The sequence below is a fragment of the Apteryx mantelli genome, chromosome 6 (genome assembly GCF_036417845.1).
Source record: "Apteryx mantelli isolate bAptMan1 chromosome 6, bAptMan1.hap1, whole genome shotgun sequence".
Lineage (NCBI taxonomy): Eukaryota > Metazoa > Chordata > Aves > Apterygiformes > Apterygidae > Apteryx > Apteryx mantelli.
This window is the reverse complement of record NC_089983.1, coordinates 9,587,948-9,611,334: the sequence shown is the minus strand read 5'-3', so window position 1 is coordinate 9,611,334 and position 23,387 is coordinate 9,587,948. Positions and strand designations below refer to the sequence as shown.

Here is a 23,387-nt window from a genome sequence, read left to right as displayed (position 1 = left end):
GGATTTGCATTAATAAAGCAAAGAGCAAGGGTTAGTCCCCAAAATCTTTTGGGACAGCTAAGAGTAATTTTGAAATACATGACAGCAAAGAAGATAAAATACTACACACCCAAGGTCTAATAGAGACTGCAACTGAAACTTCCTTGATTCACTCTGCACTGGGCTTATGCAGATCGAATAAAGCCTGATGAGATTATTTTCATAGAAAAAAAGGAAAAATGGTCTGAGAGAAAGCCTTAGAGGAATTTGGCAAGACTAGCTTCAAATTGCTTTCATTAAGAGTATTACTGGTCTCTACAACAGTGTGCAAAAAAGCTTAAGAACAAAAAATTTTTTATATTCTCTCTTGTATGCTTATAAAGTAACGTCAGAATCAGAGTTTTGCGAAGTGAGGTTTAGATTTCATTGGGTGAAACAAAAATGGTCCACTTTTCCAACACAGGAAACCGCTACAAGATGCTGCAGAGACTAAAATGAATCTCCTTAGAAAGGGAGTTGACAAGTGAATTCAGGTGATGGTTATTAAACATGACAGCCCAGATGCTCAGGAAGTCCTTAAACACTGATTGCCAGAAGCTAGCAGTATGTAATATGAAAATCATTACTTCGCTTTAATAAGAAAAGTATCTTTTCATTAAGAAGCCACTATTGGCTATAGCTGTTCTCTTGACTGATCATCAAAATGCCTGGAGGTAGCCATTCCTGAGGTGCAAAGGTTAGGTTAACCTTCACTAGAAGTGCTCATCCTCACTCCTAATCCTGTTACATGCCTTTAAATTAACAAGATCACATTCCTCATCCTTTCCTCTACAGTGAGCTTCCTAAATGAGAGGTTTTCTTCAAACCCCAAATGAGGGAGCACTAGGTCTTGGCAACGTGGTCTCCTTTTCCTCCTATTTCAATCCATCCCACTCTGCAGAGCAAGACAAACACCACACAGCAAACATCCTCTCTCCCATTTTCCGCTCTGCAAATCCTAGGAGCTCCACAGTCTAGACTTGTGCTGACTTAAAGCAAAGCAGTCTCCCTCCTCCTCTCCAGAGGGTGCAGCCACAGTGGGAGTGCAAAAGTTTAATACTACAGATGTGAGACATTCCTCTCCGCTGTAGAGCCAGTAAAAGACATCCCCACCCCCAAGATATTTCTACCAACTCTGACAAATCTGTGGGTCCTTTTCTAGAAGGATGCAGTTGAAATAAGTCTAACTGCAAAACAAATGTAAAATTCCACTGATCAATAGTTTTAAGTTGTTTTAAGGAAGCGAAGGCTTTACTAAGTATCAGACTCTTCTCTAAAAGATGTTTATGCATGGCAGAGACAGCTCAGTCTAAGAAGCTGTCAGCTTAAACTGGCTTTGCTCGTCTTGTCTAACAACCTAAACAATGATGGGTATATTGCTCCAAGAAATTCAGAAAGGTGGTTTTGCCATGTAATGTCAGACTTGCAGTCCGCTGGCCCTTCCAGTAATCTCCCAGTTGTTTTAAGCCCATAAAGGAAAAGCAGGATTTTTTTTGCATTCCTGTAAGTGATCAGAGCTGAACCAACACTGCTGCTTATTCCTGCATCAGTTTCCCTTACCTGGAGCAATCAGATACTCAGAGTTCTGCCAGGGACTTGGCTGCAAAGCCTGGCACAAGCTTGTTTCAATGCATATTGTCACCGGAATAATTTTTCTTCCCCTGCTTTAGCAGATGACATTCAGAGTTTAAGGAAAAAAACAAAGCTGAAAAGCTATTAAAGATTTCTGCCGGTTTTAATTACACTGTTCTTCTATGATCTATAAAAAGCAGAGAGGAAATACAGTAAAACTTGAATCTGTCTCAGCCTACTCACCAAAGGATAATGATATGCTACTTTGTGCCCCTATTACAGTCCCAGAAATAATGAAGGCAATAAAATAATGAAAGCAATGAAAGATATGGCCAAGGGCAAGGAGCACAGTGACAATGGTGTCTCAATTGAATTCTGCGCTGCTGTGAAAGTGGATATATTGCTGACAGTGCATTATGTATGGAAAATATGAAACTAGCAACTGGTTAGGTGAAAGTTTTCTTCTGTAAAAGTCTAACATTGCGTAGTGGTAACATCCTTTCATCCTAAACTTCTAGCACAAGACAAAGGCAACCCCAAAAATGAAAAAAAATATTTCTTAATCCTGTCTAATATTTGGAGGCCTCATGCTCAGCTCAAATTTTGCTGGAAAATTCCTCATTACCTCTTTACTGACATTAAAGGATGCTATACTTCTATTTATAGACACATAAGCCGTCGCACCACAGAATTCTACATAAAAATGCAGGCAGAGGAAGGAGATTGCTTTCTAGAGAAACACAGCATGAAAGCCTACTGTAATGGAAGAGTTAATGATAAATACAGACTTTAATGAAACTTTTTTGCAAGCATGAGATATCTTTTACGAAGTGGAATAATTACACAGGCTACAACTTTAAGAATAGTCAAATGCAGCTTACTTTGTAAGAAAAAGAATTAAATATTCACTTGTATGCATAGTCAGCATTTCATTAAGTGCTAAATTGGGCTTTGTATTTCCAAATAATTCAGTGAAGTTTTTGAACATGAACTTATTTTGAGTGAACGGTTTAGAACACTGAGCTATATGAAACTCTTCTTTCAACTTATTTGCAATGGTTTTGACAGCAGCAAGCCAGAGTGCGTACGTACTTTTGGAAGCTTGTGTCACATTTCAGCAGACTTTTCCAAATAGAAGCCAAGAAGCCATGATAAATAAACAGAGAGAGTATGGAAAAGAAAAGACCTCTTTTCCTAGACAAATGTTCCATCAGCAGGAGTCCCATTATTTGTTATAACAATCTTTAACTTGTAATGACTCTGAAGAAGACTAATAACAGACTGGTGGGAACAGATGGAGTGGTGCTGTTAATTATAGGCACTTAGCTGCATCAGACCCCATGAGTTATTACTAACATTTCCCACTAGGGAGGAAAATCACTCGCTTTTAAGTAGTATGTTGCTTACTAAGCTGGGAGCATTAGCAGACAGGAGTGTACTAATCAGTACTCTAACTCAAAATAGAACTCAACTGCAAACAAAATATATGAAAGTATTCTCTGAATAACCCTCAGCCCCTCCCCCCAATCTATTTTTTCCCCAATCTCACTTCTAAAACCAACATTCTTCCACAAGGATTTAAACTCAACTCTCACTAATTTAATCTCCCTACCACTCAATGGAAGAAAGCAACATACCTTTACTGGCAGCATTAATTTTCCTGGTATCTCACTAGCAAACAGATAAAATGAAGTAAAAGAGCCCTAGCACGTATGAAGGAAGGTATGCCGACCTCCTGAACAGGTTGTAAGTAGCTTTAAGCCAAGAACTTGCATCAAAACGATTCACCACAGAAACAGATGTTTCAGTCTTCACCGAGCGGGTATTATTCCGGACCACCTGAACGCTCCCTTTCCTATTACATAACCTAAACATCAGTTTTAGGTCCGAGTTTGCTGCCGCATCCCCACCTCCAAACAGAAAACTCTCTCTTCTCCCCTCTACTTCTCAGCAAGTATCTGAAGCTATTAAACCCTTTGCTTGCATGAGCATAAATGTATTTCTCACTATTAGATATTCAGCAAGAAGTTATTCTTATTTGTAATGATCACAGTACAAAGGCAATGCACAGTTTTCCTTTTCCAAAAGCTTGTAAGAGCTCAAACAGAAGCCATCATAGGTGAGGTAGAACACGTCTCCGAGGACGCTTATTCAACAGGCCCTTTAAAAAAAGGAGTACGGAACGAAACTGTTGGCTATCAGGAAGCCAAGCGACTCTGAAAAAGTCCAGTTTTCAGAGATCCTGAAGATGCCTTCTTTGAAAACCTGCTATACCCCTTAGGTGCTTTAAGCAATGCCTTCATAACATTAGCAACTGCAGAAAGTCTAGGCCATTAAAGACCATTATATTCTGGTGTTTATTCAGACAGTAGAAAACTGGAAAGAATTTGCCTATGAATTCTTCCATCGATAATTAACTCATTTGCAGCGTACTTATTAGCTAAAAGGACTTAGCCATAAAGGTCAAGGGGAAGAAGATGGCTTTTACAACTACTGCGAAAGCAGATACTAGAGAAATACATTAGAAAGATTAATAAAAATCAGAACTCGGGACAGAAGTTCACAGAACAACTGTGCAGCAAAGCACACACTGTACAAAACACTGATGGCAGACTGCACAGCAGATAACGTACTTGCAACTACTCACAGGCTAGGGGGATGCTATACAAGTCATCTTCCCTTGGAGGTTATTTTATTCGAAGAAATACAACCTGCAGAGCTTGCACGTACAGAAACAGGTACTGATAGTTACACATTTGTTCTGCCCATGCTTTTAGGTGGATGAACAAGACAGCTATACCTGGCAGCTCATACCTGTGATAGCTCAGAGTCAGTCACAGCATAGAGCTTGGGCAGCTTTCGCAGCAGGAAGCAAATGTAGAAAGTGCAAATGGGGGTTATGATCAGCTGACACTAACTTTTGCTGTAATTTCTAACATCCAGCAGATCTCAGCTTATATGTAGACAGGAAATGTTTGCTTGCCTGGGGTATATGATCAGTGCCTGTAGGAAGGTAAGGTGTTGCCTAACAATTTCAATAGAAGCTAGATGCACACAAAATTCAAGAACTTAACATGTTCCTTCCTCCTCTCCCAGGATACTTACCATAATCGTCCAAATCACACTAATGTAACAACGAACAAATTCATTCTCCACTGATACATGGGGTATGACCTACTCTATGCACCTAATAATGCAATACACATGCTTGCCAGGGAAGAAGTAATTATATTTAATCAAAACTCTTGTCACTCCTAAGATTAAAATGCACACTTCATGTTAAGCTAGTATCAATATTAGGGTAGTTGGTTAAAAAAAGAGAATTTTCTCAGGAAGTCCATCCACAACCGCAAGGAGAGGGAAGAATTTAATGTATTTAATACTTACATTCAAACCTGAGAACCCAACATCCAGTCAGAACAGCCATCATGCATTTCACAGTGCTCGGCATTGGAACATCAGGGATAACAAGATGAGTTACTAGAAGAAAGATCACATGAGAAGGACTAAAAGCTCATAAAAATCAGAACCATGCCTATCTGAAAAGCATCAATTACCACTTAAAATAAACAGGTCATAATGATTTAGCAATCGCTTTCCAGCACAAATATGATTTTTGAGCCTTTTTTTTTGAAGAAGAAACATGTTTGTAGAGGTGCCATTAGAAGTTTTGTGGGTTTTAACATATACATGCTGTGAAAAAGGGAAGTCACATTTTCACAGTTCCAAGCTTACACTTAAGTCTTCAAAGTAGGCTCAGGTTTATGGGGTAATATTTTTCTACCCTTTTTTAATTATACTTAACTCTGGCAGGAATTTTTACTATTGATTTCAGTGCTTTACCACAAGACTAACAGAACTCAACTCAGAACTTTGGAGGAGTAATCAGGGTATGGAAGGAAGAGGGGAAAAATTACCTCAGTATTTCCTTCCTTCCTAAGCCAGAAATAAATACTCCAAGGAAATAAACTAACAGCATTAAGACATGGGATGAAGACAATGACACCAAATGAGAAAAACGCACCCAATCCCTGTAAATTGGGCTCCATCATCTTACTAAAGAACAACAAAATTTGAAGGAAGGTGGCAGGTGAGAAGAAAGTTGTCAACTTAGAATCAGTGATACACTCTAAGCCACCACCTGTGTAAGACTCACTTGTAGAGAATAAAAAGCTTAGAGGATGTCTTATATGCAGAGAGACTTTAAAGTCAAGTCTTAACACTCCTTTCAAGGAATGTTAAGAGTATAGGTCTTTGAGAAGACCAAAATATATATACATTGTCAAACTGCTCGTTTCCCCTGGAAGTCTCCTGCCTCAGTAAGCAGGCAGGCAAAAGGGTGCCCAAGTTCAGGTCTGCAGAGTGCTTCCTCACACTTGGGCAGGAAACGGGCAACTGAAATACAGCTTGCTTTTTCCCCCTCTCTGGTCCCTGTAAAGAAGTTCAAGAGGCTCATAGAGACCATGGGGCAAGTCCCACCAAACAGTCAGTCTCATTTTTTCCTGTGCCTTTCCACAAGAAAAGCGCCTAGGAGTCTTACTTTACTAGTTAACATGCAACACTACACACCTTCATTCTACTATTGCTATAAATAATTCAGGGATGTTATCAGGAATGATAAAAATTGTTGCAGCTAATGTCTTAACAGATAAAGTATAGAAGTGTAGTTGCTTATGGTGTTTGGACAGAGATGTTTCAACAAGAGTACATACCTGCGCTGTTAAATTCAGTACATCTTCGAGCCTTCAGAACTGTTGCTAGCTTGTTCAGCAGTTTCTGTTGCTCTGAACTAAGATTGCTCCCAAGTATACCAAGAGGCCCCTCCCTTGGCTGGCTAGGGCTCATCGGCTGAGTGAAGAAAAAAAAACAAAAAAAACCTAGTCCTACATAAGCCGAATGTTCAGGAACATAAAGAAAGCAACTAATGTTTGACAGTTTTAATAAATATAGAATAAGCATTTTGAAAAACAATTCATGGCAAGCTTAATGGACAGGGTTCATAAATAAATCTATAAATAACAAACTAGCTCTAGAGTGAAAGTTGACATTATAGGTACTTTGTTTAGTTTACGGGAGGTACCAAAACAATTTTTGTGTATCAGTGTTTTTAAAGAGAGAGAGACAGACAGACTGGAAAGACTGGTGTGCACATATTCAGCTGGTTTAAGAGCTGACTGTTCTGTAAACAGCCATGCTGACTGCAGTGTTGGAGGAGAAAGATTTCTCAATATAGTAAAGTCTCCAACAGCTGTACTATCAACATGTTGAATAATCTGTAGAATTAAGGCCTGTATTTCCTTTTACTAAAAGGTGTCTAATACATTGCCCTGGAAGTAATCAGTGCCTGGAAGTAATCAGTGCCTAAAGTTTTATCACAGAATCACAGAATGGTTGAGGTTGGAAGGGACCTCAGGAGATCATCTAGTCCAACCCCCCCACTCAAGCAGGGTCACCTAGAGCACATTGCACAGGATTGCGTCCAGGCGTGTTTTGAATATCTCCAGAGAAGGAGACTCCACAACCTCTCTGGGCAACCTGTTCCAGTGCTCGGTCACCCTCACAGTGAAAAAGTTTTTCCTCATGTTCAGATGGAAGTGTCTGTGTTTCAGTTTGTGCCCGCTGCCTCGTATCCTGTCACTGGGCACCACTGAAAAGAGTCTGGCCCCATCCTCTCGACACCCTCCCTTCACATACTTGTACACATTGATAAGATCTCCTCTCAGCCTTCTCTTCTCCAGGCTAAACAGGCCCAGCTCTCTCAGTCTTTCCTCATAAGAGAGATGTTCCAGTCCCCTAATCATCTAATCATCTTTGTAGCATCTTTGTAATCATCTTATGCAGAGATGGTGTTAATGCAAAGTAAAAGGAGCTGCTCGCTCAAGTTTTATCCCGACAAGGATGTGGTACTTCAGCTCCTGGGTCTTGGTACGTACTCCCAGGCCCCACAGAACAGACATACCTTTGAGACCCAGTTATCCTAAAGCCTCTGACTTAGGAGCAAGTCACCCATATGAGCTGGTAACCAACCATGGACACACACATCATCCCATGGCAAATGCAAAATCTAACTTTGCTTGCTTGCAACAGAAGAGCTGCATTACCTTGCATTTGTTACAGTTGGGAGGAACAGTCAAACACACTCTTGCTGATTTAGCTGCACTAGTTTGCTTTTTTGCCAATGGGTATCTCATTACCTCAAAGAGAAAGGATCGTAACAGGCTGTATATCCTGAAGGGACGAGGATGTTTAAAATAAGCCAGCTCAGTTTAATCATCATTCATTAGGAAGCACAAAGCATTTGATATACAGTAACTTGTTGAGTCTGGATAATCTGATTTTGCTTACAAGTCTTCAGAAGCCTTTGGCAAAAAATTAAATATGCTGTTTTCAACTACTGAATTGATATCTTCATTGTTGAATGAAGGAAGATACTGGAACAGCCCAGTGAAGGCACACAAAAAGCACCTGGAGCAAGGACTGTCACACCTTTCAGCCAGTTTGGTGAACAGAACAAGATTTAGGCATGCAGAGAAACAACCACCACCACCAAAGTCCAATTAATAATACTTCTGGATAACACAGAGTAGTTATTCTCCTATATTAAAGCAGCACTGCAAAAAGCTTCCTTTGTCTTCCCAGAGAAAGCCATTATAACACAGAACACCATGGCATGCAAGTGTCCCGCATACATTCTAGAAACATTAAGCGTCAAAATTTTATCCAAGTTAGCTTCCCGACCGATTTTAAACCTCCCTGTAAGACAGGTGATGTACTCTACTTAGGTCCAAGCCTTCAACACTTGCAGGATGAACTTATGTTTTTAATAAACACACTTACCTCAGAGAGTTGGTTAAGTGAGAGTGATGCATTCCTCATTGGTAACATTAGCACAGACTTCATCTTTTCACTTTCCGCACAGTCCACTGGCCGCAAACCAAATATATTACTGGCAAAACAAGCATAGATGGGTTTAAATAAAGAAAATGTGACTTGATTCTAAACTAACTGGGTGCATTAGCTGGGTAGTTTTTCTCTCCCACTTTCTTACTAATATACGATTTCAACTAAAACATACAAAGCTTCAAGTAAGAATTGTATGCAAGACAGATGGATACTGAATTACAAGCTGCTGCATTCAGCTGAGGAGAAAGATGTTCAGAGCAGCACGTTAAGTTAAATAAACTACAGCCCTTGTTAAACTGTTTTGAGATGCACTTTGATATCACTCACAAGACCCAGAAATTTCAGCTCTAATCTTTCACTGCAGTCACAGAAAGAAGAAAAAGCATTTCAACTCCAAAAATAAACACACATTCTGCATCTGAACCTACCAAGTAGTGTCATGCAGCAGCCATAGGAAAATGGTTGCTAAAAGCAAAAACACACACGAAACAACAAGTTAAGCCTTGGTAACACGACCCTTTACGACCGTTATCGCTATACTCCTTGTCCATATTAGCTTCCACGTGTGCCTGAGCTTTGCATATATCAACTCAACCACAGAAGCCACACTGCCAAAATCCTGCTGCCCTACTCCCATTCCAGCTAGTCTTATTGGGCAAGGCAAGCGCAGAACCACAGGCAACTGCAGATCTAGCAGCAAGGCCCAGTAATTCAGCAACTCTTGATGGCTAACCCTTCTACCTTAAAAGACACCTCTGAAGTTCCTACCCACTACGTTAAATATCTGAGCTTGCCATGGTTATGCTTTTATCAGAAATACTATCTGCTTCCTACTCGGGAATCATGACTTCCTCACACTTCCAGAATTTGCGCATGTGTCTTCTCAAAATATTATTCCACAGAACACACATAGCCAATTCATTCAAATTTTAGTTGGTTTGGAAATTTTGTTGACTGCCATTCATGTTACACAGTATCACTGAAGCTATCTTCCAACATAGGCATTTATAGTTATTAGATATGCTTCGAGATCCCTTTCCTCCCCCATTGGTTTAACACCAGTCAGACAGACGTGGTTTGCTATAAACGCAACATCGAGCACAGCCATGACTTATCTCCTCTTTGCACAACTCTGCAGCTGCAGGACAGCAGTGGGCAGCGAGAAGCTGAAAGGTGGATGGGACCTCTCTATCCTCCTGACTGACCGCAGCTTGCTAACATACGCTCTTTGGAAAACAACGATCCACAGAAATCACGCGCACCCTCCTGGGAGGGCCGCGGCTGCAATTGCCAACGGCCCAAGGTTGCCACCCCCCAGCGCTGCCGCACTCCTAATGAGCCAACAGCTAGTGCAATACCCGTTCTGGGCACTAAGAGATAAGCGGGGAAATCTCAGCCCGGCCCTGGGGGTCGCAGCCCATTAAACGTCCTCGTGCAGTTCCCGCCTTGTCCTGCACCATCAGGGGAGCTTTTGGCCTGTCTTTAAATAAGGGCCAAATCTGTCAAACTGCTGCAGGACAGTTCCTTTGAACAACATATCCAGAGAAACACATATTAGCATGTACACTAATATCATCTTCAAAATAGATGGCTGACCCTGTATGAAGGACTGAGGGGGGGGAGAACCCCACTATACCAGCTGGAGAGGTTTGGGAGTTTTCCTCCCTCTCCTCTATAATCAAAACTACAGTAACGTCCTTGACTGCTGCTGGGTGGGGGGGACCCACACTCACGAATGTTTCAGTCCAGGCCACCACAGTTAAATACAGAATAGTATCTTTTGCCAGCTGAACCGTACTAAAAGGAAGTCTGGCTCCACCCTCTGTATTCACTTCATTGCAAGGTTTTTTCCCCATTTTTAAGAGCATTCTTACCAGTGTATTGCAAACGCCGTCTTGTCATTACGCCCTATGAACGGCCACTAACCCTGTGATACTATGTTAAGGTGCAACAGCTAAAGCAAACTGTGGCAAGAAATTTGAAAGCTCAGGGGCTGTTGTGTATATGAAGAAGCAGCTGAGAGACATGAGAGAGGAGGGCTCAGGAAGAAAAAAGAAACAAACCTCAAGACAGGGAACACACCCAGACAACAGGTTCAAGTACAGTTTTTTTTTTAGTTTTCACATACTTCTCAAAGAATAAGGACAAAACAGATATATATTTTTTTTAAACCACAGGCACCCACTAACTATCCAAGAAGTAAATAACCATAAACCAGGAAAAGCCTTTGTCCTAGTCCCTGTAGTTCTGGTACAGTTATTAGTGCAGGTACTTGAGGAACCATTTTCAGTACGCTAGAAAGGGCTGTTGTTTTTTAATCCTATGAACAGGATCAAGGAGCAGATATATGGGGCCACATGAACAGCTGTACCAGCATAGTTGAGGATACGGTGCAGAAATGAAAAGCACAAGAGACATGCTCAATTCTGTCTTCATTCAACCAAGTTAAAGAAGAAGAGACATCTCCCACCTTGTTCAGGATGAAAAAAGTGAATTTTGATCCAGTTTCCTCAAACAAAACTAAGCAGGAAATATGCATCAAGTCCCCCGACACATAAAGGCAGTATTTTCAGAAATATCTATGACAACGTTTTCCTGCCCCTACTATAGGTCTTGGGTTTGTTCAGAACGGGTCTAAATGCGTGTGACTGCTTAACAAGCTCCAAACTCAAAGACGACAGATGCAATTGCTTCTGCAAGAGACAAGCAAGCATATCTGATGCTAAAGCCAGAATACAAGGGCTCTAAAAATACTTCTGTCTACCAGAGCACAAGTGGGTTTTTTGCAAGTTGATTTAAACATTCAAGAGTCAGATGTATCCTTTGAAGCAAACAGTCTCCTATTAGTCAGTCATCAAGGTAGTGAACAGTCAGTCGAGGGCTCTTCTAGCTAGAAGAAATCCCAATCAGAGAGCAGAAGGCTGGCTGTGCTGACAACAAAGACGAGCCCGCTGAAGAGCCACGCAATATAATCTGCCGAGTACAACTTTACAGGAGATGACAGGTGATATCTTCAGGACTGACAGATCAAAGAATGTCTTATGAAAAAGCTTTAGAACAAGGATTCAGCTTATGGTGCGACACTGCTGAAGTCTCAGGTAGGAAGAGCCGAGTTCACTTGCTGGGGTCAGACAAAGAGAAACTTAGCAGCTACTCTCTGTATGTTTCACAAAACTTTCAGGAAATAAGTGACCAAACAGAGCACAAAAGATAAACACGGAGACACCTCTGCCAATTCTTTGGAAGCCCCAAACTTGCAAAGTTCCCAATACAGGCAAACAATATCTGTAAAACACTTTGCAATCAAGAGTTCTCAGCTGCTCCATTTCCACACCCAAAGCTACTTACAGTTCCACAGCCAAGCATAAAGCAAGTTTTTCCCCAACCTCACAGAAGAGTTCAGCACACAGCAGAAGACCTGCAACCAGGTCCTAATCCTGCACTGTAACTAATTCTCAGGTAGAAATCTCTGACCAACTTTGGACTTGCCAGTCAGCGCTCGTATTTTGAGTGCCAAACCCGAGAGGAGGCAAACTGAATCCACGTAGCCAGAAACACCAGCTTTGACATCCAAATAGGGCCAGGTTTCTAATTTCCCTGCTGCCAGCAGGAAGTTAAGCATACTGTCTTGCACTCAGATAGCGAAGCCTTGCGCTATCTTGACTTCAACTCAGAAAGAGCAGACAAAATAGCGTCAGTGCCATGGGCCCGGCGCCTCCTGGAATCACCTGCAGGTTATGATGATTTTTGCCCCTATGTCATTCATAACTCATGACCAGAGTCTGACTCACCGGGAATCGTTCAGAATCAGGCTTAAACTACAAAGAGACAACACATCTAAAAAAATAAGGCAACAAAACAATTTTTACTAATGCTAAACTTATTGTGCATGAAGAACTGGCAAGAGAGCTTATTTGAGTGAAAGCATTTATGAAGTACTGTGAAATTGCAAATGCACAGATCTCATTTTTCAAATCACTTGGCTTGCTGTGAAGCAAGGAAAAAAGAATTCAGAGGGTGAGCACACAAAAAAAAACTATAAAAATATAAATTAGCTATGTGTAGGAGATTAACTTAAAAAAATTAACTAGACCAGCGGGACAATTAATAGGTCCACTGGTCCATATAATATTTTCCACTTGCAGTTCATATCTTCCCCAGTCAGTGAAAGCTTCGAATGGCAAATGAAGTGCCACAACTACTAAATCTTGCAGATTTCCAAAAAAATAATTTTGCTAAGAAATACTGAAATCCCAGCATTGCTCTCTAGAAAACCAGGTAGTTTACATCTGCATTCCCTTTCTCCAAGGGACATGCAGCTGCTTCATACTACATACAGTTACTTCCTATACCCTACACACTAACATGCAAGGGAGGGAAAAAGACCACTAATCTGACATATACTTGGAATGAGATGTACTTGATGGGTCTCCAAACCCGACAGTCTAAACCTGAGCTAGCCCCAAGTCTCAGCCCTCTGGCGGCTAACGCTGCACTCCTATCTGCACATCTTGTTACCTGAGGTCTCTTGGAAAGCGGTTATACTTGCTCGCGGAGTTATAAATACTGTATATCTTAAATGAAATAATTCCTCCTGCACAAACACCAAGTGTCATACTAAATTTCAAAACTACTGCTCCAAGCAGGCTATTCAACACAAGCACTGCTTTTATTCCAGTAGGTCAACCCACCAAAACACAAAGGGACATTAAAACACAAAATGGAGTTTTGGAGAAATGGAGTTAATTCTACAGTCAAAACAGGAGCAAGACAATTTGCCTTTTTTTTTTTTTTTTGGGGGGGGGGGGGAAGAGTGTTCATGCTACATATTTTACAGGGTCCCAAATAAAATTTGAATACTTTTAGCTAAGCTGAATAAATTGTGAACATGCTAAAGAAAACAGACCGAGTAACCACGCTCAACTGATGAAATTTTTCTTCCCCCCTGAGGTAATGAAGAAATACTTTAATATATGAGGATAAAGAGGGCCCTCTCCTGGGCTGAAAGTTAGCTCATTGCGAGCCTGAAGAGCCTATACAGGGACCAAAATGAATCTCCTATCATAATGCAAAAGAAAAGAAAAAAGACAAATTAACCAGTTTGGCAATACTGGTTTGGTATAGATCTAGCTTACACACTGCATAGCTTTAAAGCTGTGCATGCCTCAGAAATATTCCTAAGTAAATAAACCTTTTAGATGAGATCTGATTTCTACTCATCACTGCTCAATTTCTACTTAAGAAACCCTAGAGTCATAATGCGGAGGTGGGCAGATCCTCTTCTCAGGCACAAGGAGGTCAAGTCCAACCAGTCATGTTGATAAAAACAACTGTAACTGCACCATCTGAGCACCCGCTCTTGCCTCCTGTTCTTAAAACTGATCTGCAGGCCTCAGGGATTTGGGGAAAAAGAGTCACTGAAGCAAAGCGAGCATTTTGTCAGAGACATGACTTCATTATATGAGGGTGCCTGCATCCACTGGAAGAAAAAAAAAAATAAAGTTTCCATATTAAAAAGGGGTTTCCACATTAAGAAAATCCACTTACCTAGACAAATCCAGCCACTCCTTTCAATTAGGACAACTACCAGAGACAGTAGCAGGACAAAAAGATTTGCTAAGTCATGATTCAGGGAAAGTACACGGCACAACTCACTGTCACAAAACTAGCAGGGCACAAAAAAGGAGGGAGCGAGCCAGGAAACAGGCGGTCTTAAGCCTTGGCCACTTTCTTCTTGTTTACACTGTTTCTTGGTAATGGTTGGAAGAGCTGGGTAAAGTCTTACTTCTCAAGCCTCAACATTTTGCTTGTATGCCCCTTCTTTCTGATGTTTCTTAAGCTCTCTGTAAAACGGAAAAACCTTTCCATCATTACTGCAGTAGTAATACGCACAGTAACATTTCAGCCAGAGTTATGGAGAGCTACAGAAGATTCAGAAACCTCTTTTTTCCCCTAAAGTCGGGGGAGCAACTGGATTTTTGCTAAAGCCTTTGGGGCTCCATTTGCAAGAGAAATGGAGGCAAAGACCAAGGAAGACTAAATTTGCTCCCGAATGGATTTTGAGGAGGAACTCGCTCCCCTCCCCTCTCCCCCCCAACACAAACCTGTTTAAACATAATTATAGCTTCTTAGTGCTTTTGTGGATACCAATCACATAAGAGCTTTTTGCTATAGACATTTAAAGTTTCTTACTAGACATTCAGCTGAAAAGCTACTTGAGTGCCTAAGAAAATAATCACACACAAGAGATTCTGAACACCCTGGAGATTAAGTCAAGAACATTGCTCATTTAGAGACCGTAAGAAGCCATTTTGGATACTTAGAGGTACTGCAAGAGGTAGATAGTTTCCTGAAACGTATCAAAATTAGCAGAGTTGTGACATATCTCATGTCACACCATTTTAACATACAGCTGAATATTGCCTGTATTCAGTGAAAAGCTAAGCCAAAATGAGACTGACACAAATCTTTCCTTCAATGATTGAAAAGCTTCTTTTTCAACAAAAGGTCATGCTTGCTCATGCAAGGCAAGCTAAAACAGGTTCAGCTTTATCTCAGTTTGGGAAAACACATGCAGCAGGGTCTGTAAGGCTAGTAAGAGACCTGTGAAGCCTAGTGTCGGCATTCGGGGATTCTGCTGTGCAAGTCTCCCAGTGCTCAAGTCCTGTCAAAGAGTTGCACCGAAGCTGTTGTCTGTGCAATACTTCAAATACCAGACAGAGAAGCAGTAAGTGTCACACAACCGGTCACGGATACTCAAGTGGCTTGAAAATTAGCCTCTGAAGTTGTCAGCTTTTCCAGGTGTAATGCGCTGGTCTTTGTCGTTCAAGAACACAGTGAAGATGAACAACTGACCCTTGTTTTACTTTTTCAGGCTGAAGTTTTTTTACTCCAGTATATTCAAGACTAGGATTGTTTTTGAAAACATCACGCTTTTCAGTAGAATACCTTATTTCTGTAAGTTTCTAGAGCAAGTATTGTGAAAGCAGCTGAAGTGATTAAACTGAACTTGCTTACCCCTCTTCATGCAGCTGGCAAGGAAATTCATGTCATGCAAGACTTCATCCTACCATCATGTTAATACATATAAGTATCTAATGACAACACGCATTGGACCCAATTATAAATTTTATGCAGTTCCTTGCACAGTGATACCACAATACCTAAAACCACATTTAGTGTCTGCAATACTGGTAGCTTGCAGGGCTATTCACAGATTAACAGATACTTTAGCACCTCACATATATAAAGGCCAAAATCTTTGGAAAGCTTATCAATACAGAGAATTCACTGAGAATTAAGCTTTTTCTTTTTTTTTTTTTTCTTTTTCTTTTTTTTTTTAAACACATGGGTGAGGGTTTTTATTTATTAAAAAGCATACCAAGGATTTGTGCTTTGAACCAGAAGGGGGGGGGGGGTAGAAACAGACTGAGTTTTGAGGATTTTCATTTTATCTACACCATTTGCGAAGGTAGGAGACACAGGTCTGAAACACTCAAAGCAAGTAGTGCAGAAGACAAACAGCTGTACCAATTCAAAGCTCATCTGGTTCAAGTTACATACCTCAGCTATTTGAGACTCAGATGTCTTAAAGAAAAGCTTAGGACAAACCAAATGCAAAAGAGAACACCTTGAAAAGGGGGACATATGCATAGTGGAGCATATGATGTTTAACACCCCCCCCCCCACACACACACACACACATACTGCATAGTAAACTGCATATATTGTATTAATAGCTTTGGTTCATATTTAACACACTCCAGAAGTTGTAGGTGTAGCTAATGCTACAGTTAAAATAACATTTCACATCTACTCACACTGCATCACGGGAGGCACCATGCAAAAGCAGCAGCTCGACAATGTTCACGTGCCCATTCCTGGCAGCGTCGTGAAGCGGGGAGTCATTCTGATAGCCGGTAGTATTCACCCGTGCTCTGTGTTGCAGCAACAGCTCCACCACCTCTTTGTGCCCGTGATTACAGGCCTCGTGCTAGTTGAGTGAATCCATAAGTAGTGTTATAACCCAAATGAAACAGAATTAAGAGGAAGCATCTCTGTCACACAAATTAACACACTTTTTAAACATCTCTCAGTAGATGGTCAGGGAAGATGATGCAAAGACACTGCATTACATTCCTGACATGAATTAACTTTGGAACCTGGTACTAATAAAAAAAGCATAAAAAGGAACTGAACAAAGACCAATTGTGTACAAATCAGACTATAGAGGGAACAAAGCCTCCCAGATTAGACTCGGTCAAGGGTGCTCTTCAGAAAAGAAGTTATGGCTGAAAAGAACCTTTTATTTATTTGCTGTAATTCAAGTGTGCAATACACTTCGTTCAACAACTTGATATACTTCCAAAATGGTAAAACCAGCTGAGGGCATTAAGAATCCAGAAAACGTACACATTGTAGAAAACGATCATGGGTGAAACTGCAGACATTTGCAAGATCACAAGCTGATAAACTTGTTGACCTGTCCTACCCTAGCAAAGGAAAGTTGGATTTGGGCAGGACAGTAGTTGCTAATAACAAATCCTTTTACGCTTATTTATCATCACTTCTTCACTCTGCACACATTTAGGTGACAATGAATTATGGAAAGGGGACTAAAATATAAAAGAGGACAGAAGGGATGAAATGAAAGCTGATCAAAAGATAAGATGACAAAAAACCTACAACACTCACCAGTGGTGTCCAGCCAGCATTGTCTTTAACATTAGGATCAGCTCCATTTTTCAGCAGCTGTTCAACAGCTGCTAAGTCACCCTACACAGGGAAAAAAAAAGTTATCATTAAGAGGTAAAGATATACTACAAAAAAATAAAAAAGATGCAGATAAATTTTTATCTTGACAGTTCCTGAATGGAAGACTTATCACTGCATTTGTTTTGAAACTAAATTAAACTGGCTTGGAAACCATCACTATTTATCAACACTGTATGTGCAGAAGTACCTGCACATTTTACTTAACCAAGGAGCAGTGCGAGTTAGGCGCAGATGACAGTCTTAATTCAAAATACATAGCTGGACAAGTCTGTGCTGATTACAATCTACTCACTAGAAGTGACTGCAAGGATTAAAGTCAGGGCCATTTATTCAGAAGTTGAACATCCTTCAAATTGGAATTTTTTCAAATTATTCTAAATAACTGGCTAGAAACATGCCTAGGTAAAATAGATTAACATGTCTGACAAGCTATAAACTGTAGCTCCTCAAGTCAAAAGGAAAAATAGAAGTGTTTCTATTTAACACTGCAATTATACCTATGCTGAAACAGGATGAACCTTTATGTCTGGCAGTTTACTGCCGTAGCTTTCATTTGCATGTCTACATTTGCAGAAAAGTACTTGGGGGGGGGGGGGAGTACTATTCTGAGGTTTTACTGTAAGGGAGGAAACGTACGTAGGAAAAGGGGGAAACTGATGCAGAGATTATGGGAACAAGAAAGAGCCTGAGCAGAAACAAGGTGAAGAAAGCAACTGGGCAGGATTTCTGAATCAAAAGTTTTGATACTCTTAAAGTCAAGCATAGGAGAAAGTTGATAAGACTGCAGTAAACAGGCAAGGAGAAGCCTCCCATGGGAGCTGAGGCATGGAAGTCTCTGTAGTGCGAGTCTTGTAAAAAGCAGGCAAAAAGGAAGTCCAAGAGACTGGAAGCAGACGGACTCCGAACTCCTCTCTCCCTTCTTCTTGGAGCAGTCCCCCAAGCAGCCAATGCACCCCCCCCCCCATCTCTGAAACACGAGATAGCTTTAATCTTCTATTCTTCAGTTAGAAAAAAAATACTAAGACGTCAAACTCTGCTCAGCAGAAATGAATCCAACGTGCAACAAATGTAAACTCAGAATTCACACGCACACAAAGCTCAGACTCGCTGGCTTTACCGCAGTCAAGCAAATTAACATATCAGAGTTGAGTTCCACGCGTTATATTCACAATCTAGGTGTCCCAGAAAAATATTACGTTTTAAGCAACTAAAGAATATGCTGCTTTGTCAGAATACTTCATGGCTGCAAGGAAACACACATATACCAAATCCGAACAGTTATTCAGAGGCAGCTTAGAGCTATCATCATTATATCGTTTTCTATGGACAGGAGATACAATTACCGACAATGAGCAAGAGCTGAGCTTATCTTTAAAAGTTAAGTTTGCAAACATCTACCGCAAGGGTCTGACATTTCAACAGTACTCCCACAGGGCAGTAAGCATTACAGAAAGCAAAATGTTGTCACAGAATCACAGAATCACAGAATCACTGAGGTTGGAAGGGACCTCTGGAGATCATCTAGTCCAACCCCCCTGCTCAAGCAGGGTCACCTAGAGCATATTGCACAGGATTGCATCCAGGCGGCTTTTTGAATATCTCCAGAGAAGGAGACTCCACCACCTCTCGGGGCAACCTGTTCCAGTGCTCTGTCACCTCAGTCATAAACGGAACTTGCTCCCTACAACTTGCAACTAGCCCTAAGAGTGACGGAAAGGGAAGTGATTCTTCCAGTTACTCTGTACAATGACCAGGTAGGTGCTGTCAGTCAGGATTGCAAGTGATTTGTCAAGAAAATTGTTCATAGCCTGTAAATTGGAAGAAGAAATATAGCCAGAAATTAAGTTCTCAATTCAAATCCATGGAGCATGCTAGGAAGACATGCCTTTTATCCCCTAAGAGGTTCTTAAAATCAACTACTACATTGTGAAAATTTGGTGTAAATAAATAAATAAAAAAACCTGAAGCAGCAGCTCTTTAGCAGGCACGTGTTAGAGTCCCTCCTGCAAGGTGGTAACATCCGACAGTGATCCAAAAGAGTGCACACTTGACACATTGACTAGGTCTATTAAAGTTGATAAGATTACTCACACACTTAAGTGTTTTGCTTGATTCTGAACCAGAAAGGCTCAGCACCGAGCAGGGCACCAACCCTACTTGTGCCAACTACAAACACCTACATACCTTCCATCTTTTCAAGTCCCTTCCCCAAAACTAAGAAAGCGTAAGGGACTACACCTACACCCAGCTATTGTTTTGAGATTACTAATTCAAACACGCTCCAAAAAGTTGCTTTGACTACTACTGAAATAGATATTTTGTACACTGAGTCTCTTGAGTTGACTTGTTCCAGCAACACCACCGTAAAAACACTGATCCCAAATACTTATGTATAGTGATGACAAAATGATCTAACTAGCTTGCTCTTCCTCTGCTACAGCTTAGAGGAGCCCTAGAGAAAACACACGGTGGGGGGGGGGGGGGAGTGGAAAAAGAGAAGCAAGAAGGGCATTTTCACAGGTATTAAAGACAATTCCCTCCCAATGAGAATTCAAATCCTGCAGATGCTGATGCCCAGAAAACCACCCTCACTTGGCTTGGACCATTCCATCCCCCCCCCCCCCCCCACCCAAACCCTAGTGTCAACTAGGTCATGAGCCTAACATAGACAGATGTCAAGAACTGCAAGCATACTTTCAGCCCTATTTAAGTTTTTCCCATTATATTTGTTACTATTTCTGTTAGCCATAGATGTTTTCCACCTAAAAGTCACCTTTAAATTAATGAAAGTGTACTCTGTCAGTTCAAAAAAGTCCTAAAGAATTGGGGCAGTACAGGAAGATGAAGCTGAAAACCTGTACCATATCAAACAACCACTCATCCCTTTATCCGCTAAAATAACCGGATACCTTCTAACTTCAGGTGAGGCAAAGTGAACAAAAACCCACTCAAAACCCAAATACATTCACTTGTTAAGTTATGGCACAGGAGGAGGAGGGAAACTAGGTTTTCTACAATTCATGATAAGTGGTGAAAGAGGGCAGAAATGAATTCAAGTCCTTGTAGTAACTGTGAACGCTCCAACCAACTGTTTCCAGGAAACAGCGAGTTTCTCACCTCAAACTTCTCTAAATTTATTTTCTACCCAGCAGTCCATTTACTAACAAGCCTAGGGTTCAGCATAGTCATTTGTAACAGAAGGAAAACATTAAAGTTAAGTTTAACCCACCTCAGAAACAAGAGAACTAACAACTAAGCACTATAAAATAAGAAACAGCAACTTGTTTCTAAGCTTTCACATCAGTATTTGGGAAGACTGACTGCTTGGATCACAGCCAGGTTTTGTATTCTTAAGGTCTGCATGTTAAACCATGACACTACTATGTTTTTGTCCTAAGCTACCTACTGGACAGTACCCATGATCAAGGAGGCTGCTTACCACTCCTACACTGCTTGGATTTAATATTAGAGTCAAACTGCAACTTCGTATCCGCCTCAGGAATTACACCTGCACCTGAGTCATCCTGTCACTTTCTGCCAACAGCCCTCTTCTCTCCCAAGGAATGGATGTTATGTGCACACAGCTAAGTCACAACAAGGCCTGGAAGAAAGATCTCTGCCCAAGCGATGCATTAATTCACTGCGAACCAGCTGGCAGGAGTGCGGCTGTCCACCCCTGCCTTCTCCCCCAGGAGAGGCTGGGACCATCTGACCACGCAGCAGCACAACTCTCCCCTTGTACCTGCACACAGCTGACTACCGAAAAGCCCAAGAGAAAAGGCAGCAGGGGAGGCATTACGTCCAGGGTACTCGCACCACCCACCTGGCACCCAAAAGGAGGAACCAGACTGCACAGCTGACAAGGTCAGAGGCCCCTGAAATAGGATCCAAAACGTATTCTGCCATTGGCCATCATATATTCACAGAACCCACAAAAGTCTCTTTCTCTCTCCTTTCTCGTGTGTCATACACTCAACCTGGCAGCAAAGCAATAAAGGCAGAAGGATCTCCCAGGCTCAGAAGAACTTATCTAACGGTTATGACAGCACTAACTATAATGAACACAAGGAGTCCAGCACAGCAGGCTAGCTGGGGATGAAGCCTTCAGGAAGTCTCTTAGTCAGCTGTCAAAACTACAGGTCGCTGGAGCAGAAGAGAACAACCAAAAGCAGTGCTGGCATTCCTCTGCTCTGGACTCGGACTAACCAGATGCTCTGGACAGATGCAGTTTCCTCTTTCCTCAGAAAGATGACAACTCTGCCTAATTGAATCTAACCGAGGGCATAAAAATCAAAACCTTCCCCCAGCTATGTCCTATTCACTTCTCTGTAATACCGTAGCCATTACCTTGTTGCATTGCAGTTTATTCTTCTTCTCCTTCACAGCGTTTATAACCGCAGCAACACCACGCTGTGAACCTCCCGGTCAGCTCCCTTGTCACAGCAGAAGGCGGAAGAAATGCAGACACAAATAAAACTTGAAAGACTTTACCAGAGAAGTATAAAGGATTTTTGTCTCCGTAGTAGATTTAAGGCTCTGTACTAACAAGCTAAGTCGTAAAGACTGCTGCAGTTTGTAATCATCTCATACATGAGAGCGCCAAGCCAGCTCTGTGAGCTGCTCATTATTTTGCTGTAAAGAAATCAGATAGAGAAGGGGTGTTGATGGGGCAATTTCCCATCAGTTCAGACTCTCAGGAACGCAACAGGTCACATTTTGTATTTTAACGGATTGGAAGTTTTACGTCTAATGACTATGGAAGAAGATAGACATGACTGCTGTTTACTATGAGAAGAGACGCATTTACTTTAATTTATTAGTGTAACTCAGCATTAAGCTCATCCACACTAGAATCTTTTTTCAAGAACCATTTTAATTTCAGTAAGTTTATCATTAGAGTAGAAGTAGTAAACTGGGACAATCCCTCAGAATCATTTGGAACAGCACAATACACTTAATTTTAATGCCTGATAATGATAATTATCTCTTTTAAATAAGAAAAAAAAAGAGACAGAACTCATTTAACTTTCATTAAATTCAGGATATTAGACCATAATACAGATTCATTTTATAATTAATGAAGTCCCAGAGAATTAGACTTCATTCCATTTTGAGGAGAGCAGCTACAAGACTGCTTCCCATTACACACATGGAAAAACATGGTTGGCTATGGAAACCAAAAAGAGATTTCTTATATAAGAGAGATCAGGAAGAAAAACACTTCTTCCAGAAACAGAGATCTGACAGGGTTATTAAAAAAAAAAAACCACCACTGTGCGAGCACACATACAAAGCCTAATATTTTCAAGACCAGCTCCTCCAAGAGACACAGATTTATCAGTTCCATCGCCTGTTACGTGTACTAGCGGGGTTCTACAGGTTGGGAGGATGATCTGGAAACACACAGGTTATACTGAAGATACTTGCATGCAGTAATGTTTGTTGTTTTTCCCCTCCACCCCCCTTACATTTGCCACCTCCCCCCAGCAGATCCTTGGCTTTGCAAAGTAAGAAGCCTGCAAAACCATCACCAGCATTTGTCTGGAAAGACTAACTCCTCACATACAAGCTGCCTTGAGCAAACTGATCTTAATCCCTGCTGTCATGGGCTAGTAACTGTGTACACATTTACTGGCTGTCAGGTAACACAGCAATTTCTTAAGAATGCCCTAATATACCCCCTAATAATGAAGCTTTGCAACAAGAGCAAAGAACACAGATAAGAGGAGATAACCCGTATTACCTCCTTCTACAGATGAGGAGCTGAGGTTCAGAGACAGCAGAACAACTTTCTCTGGATTGAATCTGAAGTTTAGTAGTCCTAGAACTTGAAGATACATGTAACTGAACTAAGACCACAATTGGAATACCACTCTCCTTGCCTTACTTTAACTACTATATTTAAAAGACAGTGGTAGCTTTAGGATCACCCTGAAGCCCTAGCTAGTTAACCATGCCTTATCAGCAAGCATCTCTTAATGCAAATGGCATTAAGGGATTAATAACACAGCAGCACTAACAAGGAGCAGAATCAACTTCCCACTTCTAGTGCAATAATTATAAACAGAAAAAAATGCCAAAAACACTCTACCAGATAGAATTCATAACCTGGATTAAAA

At 41.1% G+C, this 23,387-nt stretch overlaps 1 protein-coding gene across 4 annotated transcripts in view; it reads right to left on the bottom strand.

Annotated features, from left to right (window-relative positions):
* The window catches only part of BARD1 (BRCA1 associated RING domain 1), a 46,371-nt gene that overhangs the window by 7,761 nt on the left and 15,223 nt on the right, over positions 1 to 23,387 (bottom strand). For all 4 annotated transcript variants that reach the window (XR_010884525.1, XR_010884526.1, XR_010884527.1 and 1 more), the window contains exons 5-9: positions 17,188 to 17,268; positions 16,314 to 16,486; positions 8,428 to 8,536; positions 6,303 to 6,438; positions 4,978 to 5,070 (exon numbers count right to left, since the gene is read on the bottom strand). Coding sequence is in view for 1 of the 4 variants with exons in the window: in XM_067298733.1 (XP_067154834.1) it covers positions 4,978 to 5,070; positions 6,303 to 6,438; positions 8,428 to 8,536; positions 16,314 to 16,486; positions 17,188 to 17,268 (592 nt within the window). In the remaining 3 variants the exon portion in view is untranslated. The remainder of the gene's footprint in view (positions 1 to 4,977; positions 5,071 to 6,302; positions 6,439 to 8,427; positions 8,537 to 16,313; positions 16,487 to 17,187; positions 17,269 to 23,387) is intronic.